The sequence below is a fragment of the Nelumbo nucifera genome, chromosome 3, assembly GCF_055504915.1.
Source record: "Nelumbo nucifera cultivar China Antique chromosome 3, China Antique-T2T, whole genome shotgun sequence".
Taxonomy (NCBI): domain Eukaryota; kingdom Viridiplantae; phylum Streptophyta; class Magnoliopsida; order Proteales; family Nelumbonaceae; genus Nelumbo; species Nelumbo nucifera.
Window position 1 is genome coordinate 47,665,547 of NC_142651.1, and position 12,060 is coordinate 47,677,606.

Here is a 12,060-nt window from a genome sequence, read left to right on the forward strand (position 1 = left end):
TATATGTTAAAATTCAAATCATAAACTCTCTTCTATCCCAGAGGGGTGTTCTCGTCAAAAAAATCATACTGATCTCTTGGCAGTAGACTAGTAACGGAGTCTTTTTTTTCTTGGTAAAGAACTAGTAACTGAGTCCTGTTACCAGGTTTACCCCTGCCACGATCGCGGGACAGTTAACCGGTCCTTGGAAACATAGGGATATTTTGTCCGATATTTCTCACAAAAGCAAGGATATTTTCGGTATATGAGCACATTCACGGGGCCGATGAAGGGAATCCTCGCGTCACAATCGAGACAACGTGTCTTCGTGCTCTCACGGCCAGGAAACCACCGGGCCTATCCTTCGCCACTTAATAAGATTGCAGCTGCCATTTATCCACGCCAACTGAGATTCCACGTGGCATCCAATCCTAGTCAGCAGCCTCGGCCCTGGAGCTCTTCACCTCGGCCCCTTTAAAAGGCACCCCATCCCATCCCTGTCTACCCGTTATTCCTCAGAAAGACCAAGTGCCAAACGACGACGAAGTTCGCATTTTTCTTTAGTTTTGCCCATTCTCTTTTGCTCCTACACCGACGCTGATTACTTTGCCTGAAACCTCCGTTCGTCACCGGAGAAATGAGAACTCCGGCGATTGATCCTTCTATACGTCGCCTGCATGTCCGTATCTCCGTTCCTCGCCGTCATGTCTTTCACGAACCTTGCTTTAATCGTTCCTGTAAACACTAATGAAAAAAGGGGAAAGAAGTGACTTTTTTTAGCAGAGTTTTCAAGTTATTCCATGCTTGTTTTGCAAACTCGAAGCAAGCCTATATAATAATCGGAGAGAAAGGTATCGGTTTTGTTTAGAGCATCGAATTTTGGTAGATTTTGACGATTTTCATTTGACTACGTTGGATTTCTATTTGTCCCCCTTTTCTGTTGTGATCGGATTGCTCTGTAAAGGTTTCTGGTCCGATGAGGTGTTCCGGAGAGGATGATCGGAGAGATGAATGAGGGTTTTGTCGATGTGGTGATGTATCTAATGAGTTAATGGTTTCGCCTTTTCCGTCCTGCTTCAATCCAATTGCTTGTTAGCTGAAAAAGAGGAGGTAGATGTATAGGAATATAATCCCTGATTTCACGTTACTCTGTGCAACCGTGATTATTTTGTTCTTTCACTGAGTAGTTCAGAACGCAGCCCAAAGTCCTAAGCCTTCTGAGATGGAGTTCTAGGATTATGAAACACTTGGACTAACACGATTTCACAGTTACTGAAAATGGAGAGCAGCAGTTGAAGGTAGAAGAGAATAGATTTCTCTGGTTTTAGTCTCGTTAAAGAACATGCCTCCTTTGAAGATCCAACCATTAGATGGCCATTTGCTTGAGGAGTCTATACGGAACGATCCGGTTAAGCCTGTCGTGAAATCGCGTCTCAAGAGGCTCTTCGAGCGGCAGTTCCCGAGTGTTCTGAGGCTTTCATCGACTGAGAAGCCCGTCCTTGGTGAACAGCAGTATAACAAAGATGCTACTAACAACAACAACAACGATTGGGAGCCGAGTTCTGTGTGTTTGGCTAAGATGGTTCAGAACTTCATTGAAGAGAACAATGAAAAACACTCCTCAACTACCAAATGTGGACGAAATCGATGCAATTGCTTCAACGGAAACTGCAAAGATAGCTCCGACGATGAATTCGACTTGTGCAATTGTTTCGGTGAATCGATGTCGGCGGCTTCCTGTGGCGATGCCTGCGAAATTCTCAAGGTAAACTGATTTTCTAGAATCACTTTCAATTCTTTTAATTTGCTTTTATTTTATATCTTCTAATATATTCAGTTACTGAAGACAAGAACTTTAGCATGTCTTATTTTTAAGTGAAAATTTCCCCTTTTCTTGAACAGAGCTTGGTTCCTTGTGCGAGCGTTGCCGAGAGAAACCTCTTAGCGGACACTGCGAAGATCATAGAGAAGAATAAGAGCTGCAAGCTTAAGGATGATTGCAGAAAGATCGTCACTGATGGTCTTATTAGTCTTGGCTACGATGCATCCATCTGCAAATCCCGTTGGGAAAAATCTCCATCTTATCCTGCTGGTACTTTCTTTCTCTTTTCCTACTAAGTTTCTCTTATCCAATTCTTTATTGTCCGAATTCAATCCATATGCGTTAAAGATTGCATTTCTACAGGAGTTCTTAAAGCGGAAAAAACAGAAAAAAAAATATATCTTTGTTCTTCTGCTCTACATTTTCGGTGAAACTTAATTATTATTTTCCCTTTGTGATGCAGGAGAATACGAATACATAGACGTTATTGTGGAAGGTGAACGATTGATAGTCGACGTAGACTTCCGATCGGAATTCGAGATCGCTCGATCGACTGGAACCTACAAAGTGGTCCTCCAAGCATTACCATCCATCTTCGTCGGAAAAGCTGACCGCCTCCAACAGATCGTAGGAATCGTTTCAGACGCAGCAAGACAGAGCCTGAAGAAAAAAGGAATGCACATACCTCCGTGGAGGAAGGCCGAATACATGAATTCGAAATGGCTCTCTCCTTATACTAGAACCACATCGCCATCGGTCAAGCCAGTCGAGACTGAAACCCAGGCCCAGACCGAAACCGAAAGGGAGAACAAGCCATCCTCGCTGAATACAACTACTAACAATTCCGTTTCGAATTCCAATTCCGATTCCTCCGGTGAGTTCGATCTTCTTTTCGGGGAGGAATGTTCGCCGACGGGAACCGAAACCTCCGGCTCATCGGTTTCTCCAGTTGGAATTCCTGATGAAGAGGAAAAGGCTAAGGTCATCATCTCACCCTGGAAGCCACCGGCGATCAAACCAAAGAGTTCTCAGGGAGGAACGAAGGTTGTCACCGGTTTAGCTTCGGTCCTCAAAGAAAAACCATAAAAAAAAAAAAAATTTTGCTTTTTCTTTTTTTAATTTTTTTTTGGTTCCGGAAAATCGAAATTCCCCTTCTTTTTTTGGGCAAGGGTCTGTAAGAAGAAGCAAAGCTATAGTAATCCATATCCATCTATCGATATAATAAAAAAAAGTTACAGTAAATAGCAATATATATAATATATATTTTTCTTTGTTCTCTATTGAATTTCCTCTGTATTTACCTCAAAACGAGTGTTGTCTTGCGAAAATCTTCTGAGAGAGAGGACGACGGACGGAGGTACGCGTTTTCAGTTCTCGTTTCAGGTGTGGGATTTAACGAGCAGTTTGGATTTATCCACTATTTTTTAGTTTTTGCCAAATTTTATTTGTTCTTTTTTTAATTTTTTTATGTTCAAGTGTGTGCAGTGACGGTTCCTCGAAGGGAAACAAAAGGAGAAGTGGGAAGGAAAAGGTTAGTCCCCCATCTCTTTCTTTAAAAATTTCGAAATTTCCTCTTTTTCCAATTAAACTTTGTGGAGAACGAGATTCTGGTGACGGCAGGCTCGTGCCGTCTCGAACGCCGTGTGGCAAAGACGACGACGAACCCACAACATTTGCGTGAATCGTGATCTTCTTCCCTTTCTCCCAACTCCCAACTGACAAGTCGTTCAAAACTTGGTATTCTGGTTTACCGGCCACCGGCATACCCGATGCCTTCGTTAAATTGGGTTTTAAGCAAAGGGAGGAGGAGAAAAAGGACCGAAAGTTGGGTGGTGGAAATGACAAAAAGTCGCAGTAACTCACAAGGGAGAAAACAGAGAGAAGAGAAGCGAAGGCTTCCCGTACAAATTCGTCTCATCTCACGGGATTTTAGAATTAACGATTTACCCTCTAACGTCTCTATATTTGCATTGTCTCGGTAGAAATGAAATGAATAATGATTCCTTTCGGAAACAACGAACGATGACTTGATGATGGGGTTTTCGTTTTTCCCAGTTTGTGAACCGCGATGAGCTTGAATTTAGAGAAACTCTGCTCCACGGTTTTGGAAACAGAGTCCCGTCACTCGCTTGCCCCGTTGCCCCGTATCGGTTTCCGCTAATCTGCACCCTCTCCTCTCTAGGTGTCTTTTAGCCTTCGTCCATATGCAATTCTATAGTTTGCGCCTCAGGCAAACCCGGGCCCACCGACGTATCACTGAAGGAAATCAGAAAAAACAATTAATAATAATAACTGCTTTTTCAATTAAAATTTAATAAGCATAAGCCATAAGATAAAGAACAATCATTACGTCTGAAAGTATTATAATATTATTTGGGGAAAACAACTGGGCATTCGGTCATTCGTTATTACCCTTCTACGTGTTTGTAGCTTATTGGATAAGAAGAAAAAAGGTTGACAAAATGTAAATTGGAGCGGGTGAGTGGTGAACATTGAATCATTACAGCCCTGTTTCTTAACATTTTTTATGAAGGGTCGTGGTGTGGGGTCACTTACTGTACAAGGGAAAATAATAAAAAGCGATTGCCAAAGTTTCATAATAATAAGAGCAGTGCTTTTAGGAAAGCAACCACTCACCTACTACCTTTACCCTCTTTTATTTAATTATTAATTTATTAATTAATCCTTTGTTTGGGCTTGGGTAGGGTAGGATTTCTGCTGATTGCTTGCAAGAGCAGAACAGAACCAATTAGTAGATGGTAGTAGTAGTAGTGGTTCATCAAAGCCAACAAGAAACCCCAAAAATTAAAAAAAAAAAAAAAAGTTTTATTAGCTTCTCTTCATCCAAACCTCAACTCTTTTATTCGCCCAAGCATCTTAAAATATTTAATATTTTCTTTGGTAGGGGAGGAAGGGGGTGGGGTAAGGAGAAGGTGCATGTGAGGTATATCCGATCCGATCCGTTAAGCTATTCAAAAGATTTAAATCCAATAACAATCCACCTAATTTTTAAGAACATGATTTGGATTTGCTTATTAGATAATAAAAAAATTTAATGCTATAACATAAATGATATATTATATTATTTATATAATATAGAATATGTAAATAATATTTCATAATTAATGGATGGCATTGGATTAGGGTAATTTGAATTTGATCCGTTGACTAAATGGATCAAGTTTTCCAATCCGATTCAATTTGTTAGAATCAAATGAGGTATCCAAATCCAGCTCTTATTAGATAGAATCCGGATTAAAATCGAATTTGATCCAACTTACTTGCAGCCCTAAGGATGGGGAGTCAAGATCTCTTCATTCTTCAAAACAAAAATCTATTAAGTAAATCTCTCTACATAAAATTCAAAGGGAAATGTCTTCAATGTGCATTTACATGAGTATATTTTTTTATAACGTTTGCAAAATTTCTGCTTTTAAAAGATTTCGTGTAACATGTGAAGTTGTATATTATGATAAGGAACCTGAATTATGTCAAATTGATATTAAGAGGGGCATAGGGTGAGCATCGAATCATCATCAACATATTATTCAATAAAGCCTTATCTTGAGGGTGACACATGGTCACAGATTAGTGCAGAGTTGATTTCTAGGACTCGCACTCTTTGATTCGCTCTGAGAAAGCATTAAAGTTAAAAAAAAAAAATAATTAAATTAAATTAAATTATATGTTGAGAGAGAGAGATGGTGAGGGGTCACAAAATTCCATGATAGCGACCCCACTTGGAGAGGGCGTTACCACCTACTTACCCCAATGTATGTACCATCATCACTCAACTGACTTACCCTCAGTAAAGACTTAAAGGAGAGCTGAGAGAGAGCATATTACTCAGCGATAAACCCATAAAAGCCTTACTGAATACCGAATCCACACTTCTTTCCTTGAATTGAAGGGGAATTGTCTCAAAAGATTTCCCTCCTTTACTTTATTTTTTTTTTTCTAAATTTTCTCCCTGAATTGAATAACTAAGCTTGCTGCATGCAAATGTTCCATTACAGACCTTCTTTTATCTTCTTCCAATGTCACCTCTGCTGCATCAATTTCATTGCTAAAGTAAAAGAAAAGAGTTATTTTTTTTTTATATTTTCCTTTTTTACCTTTCTGTTAGATTGGATTGGACCACGTCTCACTCTCAACGGCCAGACACTCTGAACCGTCTGATCATAATGATCCTTTTCTTCTCAACTGTTTAGGATCCGTTTGGACCCTACCACATGCTGCCCTTCAAGCGTCTAGACGAACCGCTTTTTTGTTTGTTTCCTAAACGCAGCGGACAATTTACATTCCATCACCCGACAGTCTGGGCCAAAGCCCATATAAGAGTGGGCGGTGGGCCGTAGATTTTTTTGTCTGGACTCTCCCCTTCATGGACCATCAATAGTGGTCAATTTTTCCATTACTTTTTTTTTTTTTTTTTCTTTTGTTCAATTGACTTTTGACTCCCAGCAGCAATTCGTTTACGCTACTACATGGAGATAAGTTAACGCGTAGGAGGCCCTTATCCTATCTCATCCGAAACAAATAATTCTCTTTTTCTCTTTCTTGTACTTGTTAAGGGCCCAGCAGAGGTCTCCACGGGCTGAATTTGTCCCCATTGTCCACTTAACCAACCAATCTCATTGCGACAGATGAACTTGTTAGAGGGCATTTTGGTCAATAAATTGTTACTGGATTTGTCTTCCTTTTCCCTATCCAAATGCCCCTTGTATGGTCCCTGTCTCAGACAGAGCTCTGATTAACACACCCATTTGAATTATTCTAAGGAAGCTTCAGTGGAGGTTCTTACTTCTAGATAGAGAGAGAGAGAGAGAGAGAGAGAGAGAGAGAGATGGGTTTGGGTCTGTTGGGCCGAGGAAGTACTTATTTCTTAATGACCGTAAATAAAAGGCGATTTAAGGGGAGCTTTGTGTGTGTGTGTGTGTTTGGAATGGTGGCACGTTTAAATTGTGTAATCTTTGCGAGCTTATGGATGAAGTAAAAGGATTAAGTAGAAATAAGAAAAGGGGTTTTGTGATTCTCAATGAAATCCACCTCTTTTAGGGTCGTACAAGTCATGTGCCCCCCATTTATTCTTTATGGGCTTTTATACACAACTCCCATTAAGTAAAAATTAGTGGGCCGGATCTTGTCTATGTTATTCTTAGCACAGCCTTATTTTAATAACATGCCTTCAAGGTTAAAGGTTCTATACTCCATTTCGAACTTTGCCCAAGAAAAAACAAAGAGGGAAGAGGGAGCACTTCTTACATCTCTCTCATATAAATCTCAAAACTTTACACACTTTCCCACACAAGTTTATATATTTTACTCCCTAAACTCAGATTATTCCTTAAACGCTTTCTTCTTTTTACATTTTGTTTTGATTCTCAGTGGGTAAGATAAGTCAGTTTGACCTGGTACAGGTACAGGATTCCAAATAAACTATGAATTTTAGTCTTTTTTTAATCAAGGTCTCTTGGTAGCCCTAAATGTGATAAGTTGGTTGATTAATCTGCCATTTATTATTGATTTGTTTTTTTTTATTGTTGCTTGTAAACTGCAAACCACCTGTTCTCAATCCAGGGATACCATTTGTTCCTCTTCATTTTATTCTCCTTCTCTCTTCTTTTCAGCCATTATTCAATTTCATTTGAACCAGTAGCCCAAGAAGAAGTTATTTTCTTTACATTGTAAATTCAGATTATCCCTGCAAGACTACCTTTGTTCTCCTTCTGGCATTGCAGTTTGCTAACCAAGATTAGGCCTTAGGATTGGATAACATAGATTGTGTTTGGTGCCAAAGGGCTGTGTTCTACCTGAAATGTTTTCGATTGATGGATACAAATTGGTGAAAAATATGTGTTGTTGCATCACATTAGAGTCACTTTAGATGAAAAATGCATTTGTGCGACTGATCGTTGACATTTATAATTGAAACAAGTAGCAAATTGAATTTATCAACCCAAAACGTTTTAGATAGAAACAGCAATTGTACTAAATCTTAGTCAAAGCCTTGTCTATGGGCCCAAGAAAACTAAACTTTTGGATCAGTTTATGGAGAGTCATGGTGACTTGGCAGCATAGATTGGGATAAGCTTTACCAAACTTGTAAGGTGCCCACTCTTAATCCAAGGGCACCCATCTGTCCCCCCCTCATCTCTTCTTCTCCCTCAAATATTTTCTCTCACCACCCATTGCTCCCTTTGTTTCAACATAATGGGTAGATTTTTTTTTTCAGGCTGGAACATCTGAGCTATACTTTTGTCCCTTTATGACAAAAACTTTCTCTTGTCAATTATATTAAAACAAAGTACAAGGGTAGAAATAAAGTTTTAGCTGTAAAAAGGGCAAAATTAATTGCTCAAATATTTCAATCAAAATAATTTACTGTCATTTAATGGGAAATCAAACAAAGCCTTACTTAAACCAAACCCCAGATGAGTACATGCTAACAACTTAGGTGGTGTTTGTCAACAAGAATGGTTTTGTTTTTCAAAACCAAAACAACTGCCACATGTTTTCTGACATGACAGCTATTTTTGTTTTGAAAAGGAAAACCCTTCATATTGACAAATACCTCCTTAATGAGTTGAAATTTTACCTTTCATGTGGACAAAAACCTCCTTAATGAGTTGAAATTTTACCTTTCATGTTGACAAACACCTCCTTAATGGGTTGAACCGTTGATATTTTCAACTCTCTCTTTCTCTCTCGTATGCGTGGACTATGAAGTATGGAATTTATAATATGACCCATCTGTCTTTGTAAAGATAATACATTTATTTGTCAACCCAACCAAATCGTTTTCTTTAAACTAGTTTATCCGAGATTCTTGGTTCACCAACACAGCAAGAAACTTAAAATTACAATAAGAGAGGGTGGTGATTGGACAATAAATGAGAATTAATCTTTGACTTAACCATCAAGAAATTGCCAAACAAATTCTACATCACAAGTACAAAACATTGAGACAAAAAATATTATAAATTAGCAACTTTATTGGTTTGAGTATAAAGAGGATCTCCTTTTTTGGTTTGTTTCTGAAGGGATGAGAGATCCATCATATGGATGGCCGAACCTGCAGGTAGGTTGGGTGAAATTTCAAAAATTTCACTCTCCCATGTGGGAATCACATTCCCTATTTTAGAAAACTGCATTTTCAAGGATCAATCTTGAACCTAAACCAGACCAGATCTGAAACCAAAATGTAGGAGAGGGATATACCTGATACGAAGTAGTAGTAACCACTAACGAAGGTGTTCACGCCCAAGAAATTACCAAAAACTGCTCCCACTAAAGATGATACAGCGTAGGGTGGAGCAGAATCAGCAGGATGGCTCTTCAGCAAAAACCTGATTTTTCATCAAAAACCCTTTCTTGATCACTCCTACAGGTAGAGATCGAACTGGTAATGGCGGCAATAGCAGGAGAAGGCAAGAGCAAAAAATGGCGTCAGTCTAACTATATGTTGTTTTCTCTCTTGAATCAATAAGACTGAATGATGATTTGGGGTTCGTCCTTCTCCTTTATTTATAGCCTTAAAGAGAGGTTCTCCTAATCCTATTAGGAGTTTCGTAATCCAAATCTTGTATTTGGATTTGGACTCTCTTTAAGAGATAAGGATAATCCATTATCTTATCTGCAGATAAATATCAGCCCTTCTAATCCAATTAGGAGTTTCCTGATCCAAATCTTTATTTGGATCTGGACTCTCTGAATGGATAGGGACAATCCCTTATCCTATCTGCTGATCTAAATCCCAAAACCGCCCCTCTTCAATTTATCTAATTAAGCTAGTTCGAATTGGGCCTTAGGCCCATTAAGTCCAGGTACTCACTTATCCTCCAAACTGCTGCCCAGTTAGATATCCTTGTATGGCGTGAGACCCAAACATTGATCTACACATCAGCCACATGGGTTCAGCCCAACCTCTGTTACAAGGCCTGGCCGAATTCACTGTATGAGACAGTGAACCCTTGAGTCCATCACCATGGGCTCTTAATGGGCCCAACATTTATACTAAATGGTCATTGGGTCAAGCCACCTTATAAAAACCCAAGGACTATGGGCAGATGCAAGGTTAGCCCATCAAGTATTACCCTCAATGGTCTTACACTTAACCTCTCAGCCCATAATGATCAAACACTGCCCGACAAGAGATGACCTCTCCCTCGGCTGCAAAGTACAGTGCTACACTCTCTACTCACATGGATCCCGAGAATTAAAACATTTTGCAAACATTTTGAAACCATAATATATATATATGTATATCTCTATATAAATATATTTTGCAAAACAAATTTCAATGGTTGAAATTGATTGTCGGCATTTCTGGTTTCCATCAGAGAAAGTGCAGCCCTGATCATTCACTTTGTCCGACAAAGGGGCTGATCCTGTCACTATGATCACCCACTCAGATGAATTCTCGGACTGTCCCAACATACCCAGGTTTTGACTCCCTCTAAGGATCTCACTGATTGGCATATCAAAGGTAGCCCAATCCGACACCTAGTGCAGTATCATAATCGAGTATAGGAGTCAAGTGTAACATTCTAGTTTTGCCCATCTATCTCCAAGGTCCAGGGCAATAATAGAATTCTGGTCCGGTTCAGGGTTTCAAGAAAACCCACACTGCATGTACCTCAGGTCTCACCCTGGCAGCTGAGACAAGCCACCCCAACCAACTTGGCGACACATCAGTGTCAACCTTGATAGGATAAATTTCCCCAGATCTATCCAATGGTTGTGAAGATTCTAAAGTAACACGAGTCTCATATGTGTCCAGTTTAAGGGTAATACACAGAAACACACCATAATAACATGAATCAAATATGTACTTTATTCATTTACATTAAATGTCATAATGTACATCATTCTGATTGGAGCTAAGGGCATACACTTCATAATCAAGTGGGCTCGTGGCTCTTTAGCCTGAGCGATAGCTCCAGTCTTGTCACACAACAATGGAATGGGTGATGTGCTAGATGGAACTACTCCCAATTCGTGAATGAACTTCTTCATCCATATGGCTTCTTTGGCAACTTCACTTGCGGCAATGTATTCGGTTTCGGTTGTGGAATCCGCTGTGGACCCCTGTTTGCTGCTTTTCCAGCAAACAACACACGATCCTATCATGAAAATGTATCCAGATGTAAACTTTCTATCATCTGGATCTGACTGGAAGTCAACATAAGTATACCCCTGGATCTGTAATGAACTTCCATCAAATACCAAACAAAACTCTTTTGTCCTTCGAAGGTACTTGAGTATGTTTTCCACAGCAGTCCAATGCTCCTGCCTTAGGTTTGACTGGAATCTACTTACCACACTCACTGCTTGAGCAATGTCAGGATGAGTGCACAACATGGCATACATGATGCTCCCTATGGCTGAGGCATAGGGAACGTCCTTCATACCCTCAATCTCTTCGGGAGTCTTGGGAGACATTCCCTTTGAGAGAGTGACTCCATGCTTGAAAGGTACATTTCCTTTCTTGGTGTTTTCCATGTTGTATCTCTTGACTATTTTGTCAATGTAAGCAGATTGGGATAATCCTATTATCCTCTTCGATCTATCTTTATATAGCCGAAGACCTAGTATTTAGGAGGCTTCTCCAAGATCTTTCATGGAGAATTGTTGTGAAAGCCATACTTTCACCGTAGTCAACATTCCTACATCATTCCCAATTAGTACAATGTCATCTACATACAGAAACAGGAACATAACCTTATCCCCACTGGATTTCCTGTAAACACAGTGCTCATTCGAATTTTGCTCAAAGTCAAACTTTTTGACAGTAGAGTCAAACCGGATGTTCCAACTCCTAGAAGTTTGCTTAAGTCCATATATGGATCGGTTTAATTTACATACAATGTGTTCCTGACCCGTAGTTATAAAACCTTGCGGTTGCTACATATAAATATTTTCACTAAGTCTTCATTCAAGGACGTAGTTTTGACATCCATTTGCCAAATCTTGTAATCATGGTACGCTGCTACAGCTAGCAGGATCCTAATGGATTTAAGCATGGCCATTGGCGAAAAGGATTCCTCATAATTGATTCCTTCTTTCTGAGTGTACTCTTTCACCACAAGACGAGCCTTGTAGGTCTCAACCTTACCATCGGGGCCCTTCTTCCTCTTATAGATCCATTTGCAACCAATTGCTTTTACCCTAGGGGGCAGATCTACCAGAGTCCAGACTCCATTGGTCTCCATTGAGTCCATCTCAGCTCTCATGGCATCTACCCACTTCAAGGAATC

General features: G+C 39.7%; 1 protein-coding gene across 1 annotated transcript; it reads left to right on the forward strand.

Moving 5' to 3' along the window:
- The first annotated feature begins 470 nt into the window (after positions 1 to 470).
- Positions 471 to 3,081, forward strand: LOC104609584 (uncharacterized). The gene is made up of 3 exons (XM_010275944.3): positions 471 to 1,744; positions 1,882 to 2,071; positions 2,265 to 3,081. Exons 1-3 carry the CDS (start codon positions 1,322 to 1,324, stop codon positions 2,885 to 2,887), a joined length of 1,236 nt encoding a protein of 411 aa, XP_010274246.1. The 5' UTR covers positions 471 to 1,321; the 3' UTR covers positions 2,888 to 3,081.
- Positions 3,082 to 12,060: the final 8,979 nt, after the last annotated feature.

Excerpts from the sequence above, each read along its gene's own strand:
- LOC104609584 (XM_010275944.3), top strand. The coding sequence starts at position 1,322 with ATGCCTCCTTTGAAGATCCAACCATTAGATGGCCATTTGCTTGAGGAG. Across the intron at positions 1,745-1,881 it reads ATGCCTGCGAAATTCTCAAG|AGCTTGGTTCCTTGTGCGAG; the intron begins GTAAACTGATTT and ends TTTCTTGAACAG. Across the intron at positions 2,072-2,264 it reads ATCTCCATCTTATCCTGCTG|GAGAATACGAATACATAGAC; the intron begins GTACTTTCTTTC and ends TTTGTGATGCAG.